Source organism: Molothrus aeneus, chromosome 6 (genome assembly GCF_037042795.1).
Source record: "Molothrus aeneus isolate 106 chromosome 6, BPBGC_Maene_1.0, whole genome shotgun sequence".
Taxonomy (NCBI): Eukaryota; Metazoa; Chordata; class Aves; order Passeriformes; family Icteridae; genus Molothrus; species Molothrus aeneus.
This window is the reverse complement of record NC_089651.1, coordinates 46598287-46612804: the sequence shown is the minus strand read 5'-3', so window position 1 is coordinate 46612804 and position 14518 is coordinate 46598287. Positions and strand designations below refer to the sequence as shown.

At 39.4% G+C, this 14518-nt stretch overlaps 1 protein-coding gene across 1 annotated transcript in view; it reads left to right on the top strand.

Annotated features, from left to right (window-relative positions):
• CCDC88C (coiled-coil domain containing 88C) overlaps positions 1–14518 on the top strand; it is a 96568-nt gene that overhangs the window by 72206 nt on the left and 9844 nt on the right. The window contains exons 17-25 of the mRNA XM_066551852.1: positions 680–821; positions 1429–1617; positions 2003–2164; positions 3309–3586; positions 8916–9059; positions 10384–10570; positions 10804–10949; positions 12124–12213; positions 12988–13229. Coding sequence (XP_066407949.1) covers positions 680–821; positions 1429–1617; positions 2003–2164; positions 3309–3586; positions 8916–9059; positions 10384–10570; positions 10804–10949; positions 12124–12213; positions 12988–13229 — 1580 coding nt within the window. The remainder of the gene's footprint in view (positions 1–679; positions 822–1428; positions 1618–2002; positions 2165–3308; positions 3587–8915; positions 9060–10383; positions 10571–10803; positions 10950–12123; positions 12214–12987; positions 13230–14518) is intronic.

Here is a 14518-nt window from a genome sequence, read left to right as displayed (position 1 = left end):
CACTTTGTCCCCAAGCTAGCAGTGTTACTGCAGTTCCTCTGTACTCCCCAGCAGAGTAGCTGAGTAGCTATTTCAGTGTGTATTTCTCTTCATGTAGAATGTCTGTTAAACAGTGTCTGTCATTACTTCATGTAATTGATGGTCTAGATACCTGTTTATATAAACATAGATGTTGCCTAAGAAATATCTGATGGCAAGGATTTCCTTTGTGAGTCCTATAGTAATGAACAGACAATCCCAACAACCTGTGTGTATATTGGCTTCTTGGTAAGACCTACTTAGAGAAACCTACCCATCTTGTAGGAATCTTTAAACTGTGGATCTTCCTCCTTGTTAAGAATCTACAAAAGAGCCATATGAAGAGTTTTCTGTAGTGTAATTATGGGGAAAAGAGAGAAACTTATTTTCTTTCAAGTTTTGTAACTCTTTGATATTTCTGTAGAACCATGCTGGAATTAATCTCTGTTAAAATTGACTGGATTTTCCACAAGTGAATTCCCTAGTTATAATATTATCAGTAGTAATCTGCAGCAGTAGAGGAAATAATTTTCCTGAAGAAGCAGGCATGTATAATTTAAGATGTAGTGAGATTGGGAACAGGTGAAGGTGAAGTCTGCTGTTTAGATGGTGGCTCATATCCTAGTGGCAGACATCAGAAAGCTATTACCATGTTTTTCAGAAAATACAAGGTTCTGGAAAGCAAGACTGAATCAGCACTAAAATCAACTCTAGCTGTGAAAGAGGAGAAGATTGCAATGCTGGAAGCTCAAGTGAAAGACTTTCTGAACTTGAACCAGCAGTTACAGAATGATCTAAATATGGTAAGACCTTAAGTGAATTTTAATTTTTCACATTGCAGTTCTGCACATTCACATGTTTGGGGATTTTTCGGTTTGAGGTTAGATTTTTTTTTTTAATTGAAGAGCAGGTTTGTTCTTCTTGTTGCCCCTCCCTATACACATCCTTTCTAAGAACCTTTTCTTCACTAGACTGCCTTTTTTGTCCCTTTGTAATGACACAAAATTCGTTAAAAAAATTTTGGGTTAGGAGCACATCAGGAGGGGTTTTCTTGGATAACTGCTCTTTGTAGATCTGTTTTCCCATGTTTTTTTTTCATTAGCATAGCTGTGTTTTTCTGCCTTGTTTAGTGGAAACATGGGCTGAGGAAGACTGCAGTTGAAACATCTCCCCTAAGAATAGCCTGTTTGTTAGGTGACTGTGAGCTTGAGTCTAAAGGCACCTGACATGAGGGCAAGAGATGTGGATTCTTCCACCTGTCTGTGTCTCAGCTTCCCTGTCTGTGAAGTGGGGTAATGGTTGTTGAGTCTCTGAAAGTCAGTGCAAGAGAGGAGTGACATATCCCATCATTATTAATGCATTATTCCAGTTCCTTCAGTGTTGAAGGATTGTTGCTTGTTGATTGTGTAGGTGAAGAAGGACTTTGATGCACTCAAGCAGACTCAGCAGGACGGGCAGTATGCTCAGAAGTCACTGAGGAATTCAGCAGAGAAGCTCATTGCCAACCAGCAAATGAATGAGAAATTGGAAGCAGGGCACCAAGAGGCCACCACAGAGCTGCTGAAACTGAAGGACAGGGCCATTGAACTGGAAAGGAATGTAAGCCTTCTTCTGTTTCCTCTTAGCTCATAGACTTCTCTTGTGCTCTTGAGTGGGTTGGTGGAAACTGGATTTTTGAGCTTAAAGGAATCTGATAGGTTTTCTGGGGCACCCAAGTCTACCAGATTTCTTGGGTGTCTCTTAGGACTGTGTGGGACTTAAGTGCTTCATGTATCTTGTGTCCATCTTGTCCCATCTTTGCAGGGATTGATCCTGTGTGTTAACATCTGTCCTACCTTCGTTTAATGCTGCAAAGAGGTTTTTTTTATGCCTTTGTTGCAGAATGATCATCACTAATTGGTTCTCATCTGTGATCAGACTCCAGATAATTGGGACAGCTGTTTCTTTTCTTCCTGTCACCCCTTCAATGCCATCTCTCTTTCAGAATGCAGCCCTGCATACTGAGAAGCAGCTGCTTAAGGAACAGCTAAAGCATTTGGAAACACAGAATGTCTCCTTCAACAATCAGATCCTGACACTACAGAAGCAAAATGTCTTCCTTCAAGAGCATAACACTGCCCTGCAGACACAGACAGCCAAACTCCAGGTCAGAACATCCTTCTGCCTCTGTGCCAGGAGGTTGGATTTGATTACATACTGTGGAGCAGATGACAGCCAATAATGAAACGTTTGTGTTGATAGGCTGATGTAATGATGGAAAGATGAAGCCTAGGAGGTGGAGCCTTCGTTTGGGGTCTGAATTTCTCCAAGCTAGAAGGGAAATTGGGTCTGTAGCTAATGTCTGGTAGCTACCTTCAGCAATAAGGTGGTTATTTAGAAAGAATAAATTAAAATTAATACAGCAAAATCCAGATGTGTTATTCCAGAAGCTACACTTCTGAAATAAAAAAAAGCTTTTCTTTTTTGTGTTAATGCTGTGCCTGTGAAAGAGCTCAGCAGAAATGGAAAGAGGACACAAGTCAGCTTCCCTTAGGTGTTGTAGCAATGAGCTCCAATCACAGTTTTCAGACTTTCAGACAAAATGTCAAAGTTGCCAGTGGAAAAGATACTCTTAAAAATTGCTTGATTTAAAAAAAAAAAAACTTACTTTGAGAAGAAGGCCAGTTTCAAAGGACAACATTGGATTAACTCTGTTTCTCTTGCATGACTTTCGCCTTTCAAGGTCTTCCTCTTGCACGTTCAGAGATGGAGAGATGGGTTTCTTTGTTCTCATTAATTGTTTCCCATCTCTAATTGATTTACATAAAATCAGTGCACCATCCTCTACTGAAACCAGACTTGTTAGGAGTACTGCTCACATACACAGTGTTAGGAGTGTTGTTCACATACAGTGGTGCAGTTAATGTTTCTGAGTTTTGGTGAACTGGAGTTTCATTACTTATACACAAATGCAGGGTAACTTTTAACTCTGATCATGATTGTCAGAGATGCAGTTGAGTTGTGAGTATTCCAGATCATCTTGGGCTCAAGAGCTTCTGGTAAAGCAGTGTATTTTCAGTTTAGAGGTTATTGTGATCATTTTCTTACTGCTGACAGCATAGCTTTATGTGGTGCATACTGCCAGCAGTAATCCCAAAATAATGCCAAATTGTACATAGATGTCTTAAGTCAACAAGGAAGCGTAGGCATTCTTGACTAACTTTATATGGGTGTAAGCTGGTACAAAATGTTGTTGTATGTACCAGTAGATGTGGATAAGTAATACTTACTTTTTACTTGCAAAACTTTAGGTAGAAAATTCAACTCTCAGCTCCCAGAGTGCTTCACTGACGGCCCAGAATGCTTTACTGCAAAATCAGCAGACAGCCAAGGAGAACGAGAATGAAAATCTACTGAAACAGAAGGAGCAGCTGAAAGCTGAGTATGAGTCATTGCTTCAGGACCATGAACACCTTGCTTCACTGCATGAACGACAGTCTGCAGAGTATGAAAGGCTGATAAATCAGCACAGCTGCCTGAAAACATTACATAAAACCCTGGATCTGGAGCACAAAGGTCTGCGTGAGAGGTACGCTCACTGCTCGGGGTATTGTGTAGTGAGAATGTGCCTATGTTACAATTTTAGCTTCAAGTGTTGTCTCCAATTACAAACAGAAATTACAAAGTTGTTGCCCTGAAAAAGTGCCTAGTCATTCCTATTGTCATTGGGACATTAGATGAAAATATTTGCAAAGCTCTAGATTTTAGATCTCTAAAGGTGGCAGAACAGAGGTGACTCTGGTGATACTCAGCAAACATGGGCTTGGATCTTGGATGCTTTGTCAGATGTAACTTAAATGCTTCTACTGCATTTAAGGATTTGTGGTATATCATCATCCAGCCTTAAAAACATTCTCCAGTTCTACTGTGTGGAGCTCTTTTCAAACCATAAAGTCTGCAGGTCACCTATATGTGAGTAATGTGTATCTTGAGAAATTTCAATCATTGAACCTTGTGGCATCTGTGTCATATCAAAGGAGGCTCTCTGAAGGAAGCTATATTGACCTAACTATGAGATAATGATGTATTAATAATTTTCTTGTAGTTCTCATGATCTAAAGTTTTTGCTTCAGGCCCTTCAGTTGAATTGTGAAATCAGTAAAATGTTGATTGTTTAGTCTTTAGTCACTGTCATTTTCTGACAATTGTGCATGGATTGAACAATACACATAATGTACTACTACAAAAATGCTGCTCTGCCTACCTCTCAGACGTCTCTTATATTTTTCAGAGATTTTCCTCAAACCACTTTTATTTAGATTTAATTTCTGTACAAGATCATGAGTTGGGTTCAGAGCAGCTTAGTGGTGATCCTTGATGGTGGACTGCAAACTGGTGCTAAACTTTTCTTCCCAAAAGACTAAGGAGCTGGCAAATACAATGTGGGGTAGATTTTTATGAAGTACAGAAGTAAACTATTGTGATTAAAATATCCACTGGGGCTGTGTGACAGGACAGCTGCTTGGCTATCAACTAAATGAGCTGTAAGTGATTACACAGACACTGTTCCTGCTTACCAAGTCTTTCTCAGACTGATTAATGGCTCTCATTGATTCAGGCTTTGCTGAGATTACTACACTGCAGTGTGTTAAGGCAATTTGCTGTGTTCTTTCTTTGCTTGATGAGTACCAAACACTAAGCAGCTCTAGCCTAAGGAAAAAGTGTTTTTCAAAGAATAGGTTATCTATAGAGGGTCACCACTGTAATCATTAACAGTTTGGACTCTCTTTCTGAGATGTGACTCCCAGTGAGAGGTGTTGCAGGGGAGCAGATGGTGGCCTTCTCTATACTCAAAACAAGTTGAGTTTGGCAGTACTAAGTGTGCAGTATCCTCCTCAGCAAATCAGTCTTAAAAGATACTTATCAAGGTGATTTGTCCAAGGACTCCATTTGGTTGTCAGGAAAAAAGCCACAAGCTACTTTTTTAGTGCATATTTTGTTCTCCCTCCATCATGTGCTGCTGAGGGAGCAGAAGGGAGAAAGAGTAGCATAAAAAGAGTTTTCTTACACCTCTTGTTTTTAACTAAGGTCTGTGACTGCTAAGATGGAATATTTCACTTTCAAGTTCAGCTAGAATGCACCACCTGCTAAGTTTTCCCCAGAGCAGCTCAGTGCAACCAAGAAGTTTTCTTGTGTGGTGTTTAGGAGATGGGCTTTGCACGTCACAACTCCAAGGTGATTGGTTTTCCTCAGCTGTTGGCAGCACTGTAATCAGAATTCTGTTGCTTAAGGCAGGATTACACTTCCACACAAACCTATGATTGCAGCTGGTCTAGGAAGATCCACAGCAACTTCAGTTAGCTTGTGCACATCCAACAACATGTACAGCCATGGTCCCAAAGGTTTGTGTAGTTCACTCTGCAGCATTCTAACCACGGAATATTTTCTGCACCTAAGCAAACTTAATTAAACCGCTTTTGGTTCTTTCTGCACATATTAACACTGCAGTGGGGATTTAATAATGGGTTGTTTGTAACTGCAGTGAAATGGCCTGTCATAGCCCAGGAAACCACAGTTGTGTGGGTTTGGCTCAGCAAGAAGAGAATTAGTATGTTAGGGTCATTTACCATTAATAGCAGTTTTTTGACTTTGAGGTGTCTGTCTGATGGTCTCAGTGAACACACAGGCTGGCTTCTTCTGCATTTTTGAAACTGCTTTACATATTGCATATTACTAAGGGAAGGTAATAATTTTGTAGCTACAGATGATTAACAGATCCCTGAGCATTTCTTTGTGGCTTAGTTTGGAGAAGTCTAATCCTGCAAGACACAGTGGGAAAAGAATCCCTGCTTTGTAGGGTTACATATAGCAGGGAGTTGTATTATTATGTTACCAGTGCTGCCTGGTAGTTATTTTTCTGGGTTCCTTATTCACACTTTTTATCATAGCTGAGTGTTTTCAAAACTGTCTCATTCACAAATATCTATCCATAGTATTTCTCCTCAAAAAGCAGCAGAAAGAATAAAAGAATAAAAGCCAAAAGGAGTAAAGAGGACTACATTTCCTCAGTCCTAGGAATAGATTGTGTCAGAGCCAAAATGAATTCTATACGCATGTATGAGAAAATCTTTTTGAAACTCTTCTAAGAGCCTGATGCTTTAAAAAGTGAAATGAACATGAGTGTTGAATAGTCTCCAGGAAGGGTAACCTGGTCCCTGGTGGTAGAGCTTGTCAGGTTGCACAGATTGTGCTCAAATTGTAGACTCCAGGCTGAATCTCTATTACAAGAAGATTTTGCCTGAGGATTTCATTAGGGCTCCGGACATGAACAGTCATTTCCATTTTTGCAGACAGTCTCTCTCCTCTTTCTTACCTTTCACCTAACAACTAGGGGAGCAGCTGTGGCCTGCCTCAGGCACAATGTGGCAGCCTGTGGTGCTGTGCCTGGCTGGTAATGCTGGACCAGTATCCTGCTTCTCTCTTAAGGAGCCCTCTTTAAAACATAGAGGGCATGGATAAAAATGAACAGAGTAGCCCTATCATACGGAGACAGCAAAAGAATTTACAGTGCAATTTCTGCAGAGACAGCCATGGTATTCTCTGCCAAAGGACTGACTGGAGTTTGTGTTCTCAGACTCTGCATTGGCACACAGTTTGTCTAAAATGCTTCTTGGAGCTGGATGTGAAACCTTCCTCTGCTTTCAGGTTCTTCCATTTGTTGTATGGACATTGAATTTGAAATGTCCCAGAACTGAATGGAGCAAGAAAACAAATAAATAAGGTTAATTAAACTCTACTGCTGTTAGTGGGAATGAGTAGTATAAAGCAGCTTTTGTCTGGGAGACAGGTACTTTCCTGTGTGGCCCTTCAATGGACTGGAATTTGGGACAGGCTGTAATTTGACCCTGGGATGAATGGAATGGTAGCCTGAAAGAAAAACAAGTTGGCAGGAGTCACTGTTTGGTGCTGTCTGCTGGTTTTGGTTTTGTTTTGAAGTTTTCATGACTGCAGAGTAACTGTGCTCTGCATTCATCTCTGCTGGCATGAGAGTCACAGAAAGATGCTTGTTCTCTTTAGCTTTTTAAGCAATGCTGCATCTTCCACTTAGATTCTCTTTTAAAAGTGCTTGGAAGAGTATTTCTCCATTTTTGACACAGATGTATGTGATAGTTTGGGGCAATACCCTTTTATTACAGTGACCAAAATTGTGCTGATGACTTTTGACATTGACTGCACCAATGGCCCCAGTGGCCTCTGCTGGTGTTGTGTGGCCACAGATTCTGACAGAATCCACCAGAGGGGAAAAAAGATCTGGGAACAGCTTGCTGCCTTGTGAAGTTTTGTCAGTCCACCCCGTTCTTCTCAGTTTTCTGGATGCAGGTGGCGTAGCACCTCAGGGAGGCTGAGCCTGCCTAATCTATGTGCCAAATATCAGGGAAGTTGTTCCACACCTCGGTTACTTTAGCATTCCAGAGATCAAAATTAAAGAGAGGGCTGATGCCATCAGCCCTCTCTCTCTCCCCATCTCCCTGCCCTGAATGGTTTATGCACAAATTATATAAACCAAATAATAGTGGAAGCCTGGATGTGAACACTGGTGTTATAAATGATCAAATCAGTAGCCAAATTTCTAATAAAAATTTAACAAAGATTTATTAGATCGATAACAAAAAATAGAATTTCGAAAAACTACCACAGCCAAGACAGCATCAGCCCCGGGTGCAGGCGCTGGGTGAACCGAGATCCGACTGACAAAGTGCCAGCGTTTCCCCAGTGGTTCACCCCGAATGCCTCAAGCAGTCAGCTTATGTACAGTTTATTCTGCCTGAGGCAGGGATGACCGAATGTTTCTTTGTGTCTCTTCACATGTAGAACTGGGGCCATACATGTGCAGGAATAGACAAAGGTAGGTCCAGGGGTCCAGACGGATGTCTGAGCACCTCTGAGCACCTCGGCAGAGTCTGTATTCGTATGTAGCAGAGTGAGGCTGGTTCTTGAGAACGGTAGATGCAATCTTCCCAGGTGCAGGTCCCCTCTTCCCAGGTGCAGGTCCCCGTGAGTGATTTAGACATTCCAAGGAAACTGGCAGTCATGGCCCAGGAAGGTTTCTTTCATACATTAACGGACTTGATATTATCTCAACGTTGTCCGGGAACTAATTGAATAAGCATAAGACTCTGCTCCCAGCCAGGGTGGTCACAGACATATCTTAGATTCTACAATATTTTATACACATATATAGCAGGAATTATCTCTACCATATACTACACTGGTTTTGCTCTTGGTTTTTTCACTGATGAAAACTCAAGCAGGTGAGTCAGCCTCTGCTTAAAGGTGTTTTGCTGTCAACTCATTGATACCTCGTCATCTGTCAGGAATATGCAGGAGATTAGTAGATGTGCAGGATGCTATTACCTATGCATATAACTTAATATGGATTAGGTGGCTCCCTAACAAACTCTTGCTCATTGCACTGTTTTTCTTTTGCTTTTTGGGAGCTACTTTCTAGTCAGGTTTTTAACTCTTGCCACTCTCAATTATTTGTAACTGGGATTCCGGTTTAGTGGTGCAGTTTCCACTCATTCTGCAGAATCTCATGCTTTTACTAAATGACCAGAATTTGAAATTGAAATTAGATTCTGGCAGTTGTGTTCCTGTTTCCTTAAAAAATGCTTTGCTTTTTCTTTCTCTTTTCCTAAAGTCTTCTCTGCTGACTGGTATACTAAGTTGAATTTTCATGCATAGTGTTGAATTTTTCAGCTTTGGTAGAAGTTCAACCACATAAATGTGGATGAAAGAAATAAAGCCAGAAAAAAAATGCTTTCTAATCATTGTGGTATTACCTATTAAAAATATTAATCCAGAGGAAGAAAAATATTTCAATGAAAGCTGAGTGTATGCTGTTCTTCCTTTTGCAGATACAATAGTTTAACGAAACACAAAGCAGAATTGGAAGAGTTGGAATTAGTTTTAAAAAATGAGAGAGAGGTTCTGCAACAAGAGAGAAGATCAAATGCAATAACCACTGGGGAAAATCAGAAGCTGAGGGAGGAACTGGATAGGTATGGTTCCTTTGCTAAATTGTTAAATATATCAATTAAAAGTCAATTAGGCAAAACATGGATGTGTTGCATTAGCTCTGAAGTACCTTCATATAATGTGTCTGTTCTTTTTTCTCTATTTTGTATTGTTAATTTGGTAATTTTTACTTGTTAAAGATTGTCAGCTTCATGAATACTGTCAACTGATACTGTTATTTGGTGCTTCAGACCTGGGACCTTTGCTCATACAACATAAACTTCCACATGTGGTTGGTTCAGTTCAAAAGCATTTTCTGCAGTGAATTGTTTCCAAGCACTTGCCTTTAGGCAGAACTACAAATGCCAAGGCCCCAAATTATACTGGCTTTTTTCCCCTTGAGGAGTACTGATCTGTGGTTTTTACATAATATGATTTTAGCTCTAGGAGTTACCACTGTTTATTTTCTGCTGCCCAGAGAAGATTGCCATTCCTGTTATTAAAAGCAGTCTTAGAGACTGTTGATCAGTGGGTAGCTGTTAACTTAGGGCAGAGCCCCTTTTGAGACCCACAAACCTCCCTGTAGCCTTGTTCATACTACAAAGGTGTTCTGAGAATCTGTTTGGTGCAAATGAGGGGCCAAGACCACATCAAGTTAAAGCAATGTCAGGTTGAATCATATTTAAAAATCACATTTTAAGTTGAGCTACAATTGTATGAGTGTACTTTAGAGCAGTACAGAGCTCTTGAGAGGTTTTCTCAAGTTTGCTGTTCCTAATTCATTTTCTTAGGGACAAAGATGTTGCATAATGTTGATTGCAGGGCTGGCAGAACCAGGCTTATCTGTCAGCAGATACAGAACTTAATCTGTTCATCTAGTTATTTAATGTTGTGCCTTCCTGATTTGTAGACATTTTTAGATTTACCTAAAAGTGTAAAAGAATGCCACAGTATCTTCTTACAACACCACAGTGTTTCACACTTAAATGTTCATATTTCATGCATTAGGATAAAAAAGCAACATGTGAGTTTTCTTTATTTGTGCCAAATAGATCTGCCTTTATATCCCAATGCTCTTAAATACATTGTGCCTCAGAAATTTGTGGTGTGTTTCTTATGTATTGAAGAAATAGCAGTTTTATTTTTCATGTATTTTCCTTTCAGTTATTTTATAATTTGAAATTTTTTGTAATATTACCACTGCTTCTTAAAATTCTATTAAATGCTTAGAATAAAAATGTCCTTAGGAGTTACTCTTTGGAACTATGTTTGATTTAGTGAGAGCTGTGAACTGATGGTGTGGTCTTTTAATGTGAGGTCCTTTCTGTGAAGTGTCCGTCATAAGCATCCTCTCTTCTTCCTGTTTAGGGTGAATTTCTTGCACAACCAGCTAAAGGCAGAGTATGAAGGGCTCCATTCACACACTAAAGAGCTGAAAACTTCCTTGAACAACTCTCAGCTGGAGTTGAATCGTTGGCAAGCTCGCTATGATGAGCTGAAAGAACAGCACCAATCCATGGATATCTCTCTGACCAAGCTGGATAACCACTGTGAGGTGAGTAGCTGTGAATACCCAGCTACTGCTGCTTTTGGGTTAGAGAGCTGCCATACATGGTGTGAAGCTTTGGACATGCTGTATATAGAAGGTTAAACTATGAAACAACACCCCCACATAGTTTGAAGTGTATAGTTTTTATCTTAGGATACCGTGCTGTTGTGTTATCTTGATTATGGTGCACTCCAGGGAAGCCAGATGAAGAGGAAAGATTAATTTGTCTTGTTTAATAGCTCCTGTCCCGTCTAAAGGGAAATCTGGAAGAAGAAAACCATCATCTCCTGAGCCAGATTCAGATGCTGAGCCAGCAGAATCAGATGTTATTGGAGCAGAACATGGAGAGCAAGGAGCAGTATCATGAAGAACAGAAACAGTACATGTAAGAAAAAAGAGATTTGAATTGTGAAACCTTAAGTAATCTAGACAAATGCAGAATACAAATAATCTATCAGGACTAGAAGAGCAGGCAGTGAAATGATAATTCTTGTTGATAGCTGTTTGGTAGGGGATAAGTGTAATAGGAGAAAGCACAAAATGTTTCTACATTGCCTTACTGCAAAGGGTTGTTCACAAAACACCTGGGCTAACACAGCTCTTTTCAAATAATACAGATGAACCTATGTGGAAAATACAGTTAGAAAAGATGGAATGCTAAACCCAGTGGTACTTCTCAAAGAAGAGGAGGTTGGGAAAGGGTTTTAAGGTTTTGGAAAACAGCCAAGTTGCAACAAAAATATAGTCTTATGAGAGTTATTTTGTATTTAGGTTCCTGAAGAATAGTAAATATTCATACTCCTCTTGCTTTTTTCATTTGCATTTCAAGAAATACCTGCTTTGATGTTGTTTTTAAGGATACAGACATCAACATATGTTGCTGTGTCCTTCATGCCCAGGTTGACACATTGAAGTGAAATACCCTGTTTAAAGATACTTTGTGTTTACAAAGAATCCTGTTTTCACTGCAGTGAATTTCTCTTATAGGTATGAAAGAAGGAAGAAAAATGTTCTTAATCCCAAGAATTTTAGTTTAGACACATCAGGATGATGTGGGAGTTACTGAGTTGAGTTTTATAGCAGTACTGGCTTATATGGTTGAAGTGTTAGAAATTGCTGAAATAGGTTGAATACAGTTCAGATGTCCTCTGATCTGTTTATCCTGGTGTCTGACTGTTCTATGATGGAGGTGCATTTGCCTTACTACTTGAATGAAAATAAGATTTGCCAATTTCCCTGTGGAGGTTAACAAAACACTCAATAAAAACCACAGTTAGTCTTAACACTCACCAAACAAAATCTGCCTGAGATATTAGTTAGTAATCTTGCACCACCATCTACTGTTGTTCTTTCACCTTTCATGCTTTATTGCACAAAAATCACCCATCAGCATGGTTGGTAGGCTTTTGCATTGGCCCTCTCCAAACAGACTTTGAATCCTGAAGGTTCAGGATAGGAATATATTTCAGTCTCCTTCTCTTGGTGGCTTCTGGTCTTCAGTTTTTCGATTATGCTTAATTTCATACAGATGACTCAGAATATGTTTTCCCCCCTCACAGTGATAAATTGAATGCCTTAAGAAGACATAAGGAAAAACTTGAAGAGAAGATAATGGACCAGTACAAGTTCTATGATCCTGCTCCAAAAAAGTAAGTTCCACATGGATTCAGTTCTGCTGCACAGATCAGTGAGGGCAAGAAAGGGCTTTCCATAACTGGGGATAACAGAAAATTCATCTGAATTATGGGTGGTGTCATCTCCACTTGTCTCTTCCCTCTCACTCTGCAAGATACTCCCTGAAGCAGCAGGTTGAGTTAATGTAGAGTACAGGGCCTCATGTGGGGCCCTCTGTATTAATACAAGAATCTGAAACTCCCAAAATAATTGGGAAAGAACCACTTTGCTCCCAGTATGGTGACTAATCAGCACTAGGAGCTTTCAGAGCTGCTCTTTCAAAGCAAGGGATAACCAGTCTGTTAGAGAGAAGGACTTAAAAATTATACTAAAAACAACAAAAAAGAGCCAAATTAATTCCACTATACATAGTTCTGGCTGATAACCTTAGCAAAGAGGCTTCAAAGCAGCTTTCATTTTTCTTCTTCAGTCTGTTCCTGTAGTGGAGTTTGTCACGCTGTAAGAATTCTTATGTGGCCCATATGTGTAGTTTAGATTTCTAGCAGAGGGAACAGTTGTCTTTCTCACATTTCTCATGCTGAAGAAATATTTCTGTAAAAGTAATTTTGACTTCAGTAGGGAAATGGATCTCAAGTGCTGTGAAATTCATGGTGCATTTTTTGAACCAATTCATGACGGTAAACAAAAAATGTAGGATGGCTTGATGGCTTTAGCACAGCTGTAAATTTCTTTGGGGAGTATTTCTTGTAGCATTTTCTGAAATCCATTCACAAAACCTGCTTTATCAGGAAAAACCCCTGGATTGGAGCCAGAGCCTTAGTCAAATTTATCAAGCCAAAGAAGGAGACCCCAAGGGAGCGGTTGAAACCAGCAGCAGAAAGCTCCACATGGCATTCTGAATCTCCAGAGATGGTAAACTCTCCATCTGCCTCCCAAAAATTGAAACATCAACATGAGGCTCAGGATAATACCTCTCAAGGGTCAAACCCTGTAGAAGAGAGAGAGGGCCCTGGGTGTTCTTCAAACAAAGGTAAGGAATGTCCAGCCTAAATTCATGAGCTGAATTTTTTTTTTTTATATTTAATATATAGGATATATTAATGCCCAATCACATTATATTTCATGTCCTTTTTTGTTTGTTTTAGGGTTTTTTGGTGGTTTTTTCTTGGTTAGTTGGTTTCGGGTTGTTTGTTTGGATTTTTTTTTAGTACAATAGAATTTTTAGTATGCTAGAAATTTGAGTAAACTCTAGAAGATCATAGGTTTGTTTTTGTTTTAGTTTGCTTTCTTCCTTTTATCTACTACTTCTTCCCTTCAGCCTCTGTTTGCCCAGATGTATTGCATAATACATTGTTACTGAATAAGTTTGTTCTAATACCTCATTTACTGGGGTTTTGCAGCAAAGCATTTAAAGCTGGATTATGGAATAGTGTGTGGTTCAGGCTCTTTGAGGGGTATGAGCTGGCTGACAGCCACTGCCAGCAGGTGGTGCACGTGCAGAACAAATAACCCGTTTTTTGTAAATAACCAATTCATCGTAATGTAATTATGGAGACAATACGATGTTTTGATTTAGAATTAAACTAGGAATTTTTTCATGTAAAATGATGAAATTATTTTTTTAACACTAAGGAATATGTAAGGAAGATGGAATGATTTTCTGTTAAGTTAGTTTATACAGTAAATCAGATGTTCCTAATTATGGGAAATTTAAAAGAAAGTTTCTCAAAATAAATACTCTTCATCCTTATTAAAGGTAATATATTATGTCCCAAGCTCTGTTTATTCCATTGAGATAATTTCTGTCAGCTTCTATATATAGATTTTTATACTCCAGAAATACTTTCCAAGAAGCAATCTTGAAATTGAAATTTGAATAATAATTCCTGTCTTCCACCTGTGGGGGGTGGGAGACAGAAGGGGAGTAGCTGAGAAAAGAACTCTTATAAACTACTACAAGTATCTGTCTGTCTGAAGCTTTTGTTTTGATTGAGTAAAACCCTTTCTCTACTCTAATTCTTTGAGGTCATTTATTCACTTAAAGTAAAAAGAGATGTTTTATGGAATAAGATCATCCATATGATTCTAGGTGTTAAACGTGCATCCCAAGTTCAGCATGGGAAGTTGGGCTTGGGTTGCCACGGAACAAGGCCCTTGTAGAGTGCCAGAGACAGCAGGAGGTCTCTGGGGCTTCATTCATTTTCATGTTACGTGAAACACTTAAGTGGAGACGAGGCTCACCAGTACTAAAGCCTAGGAGACATATAGGAAATTTGAGAGTGTTATCACTGAGTAACATGTACACCAATTTAATTTTAT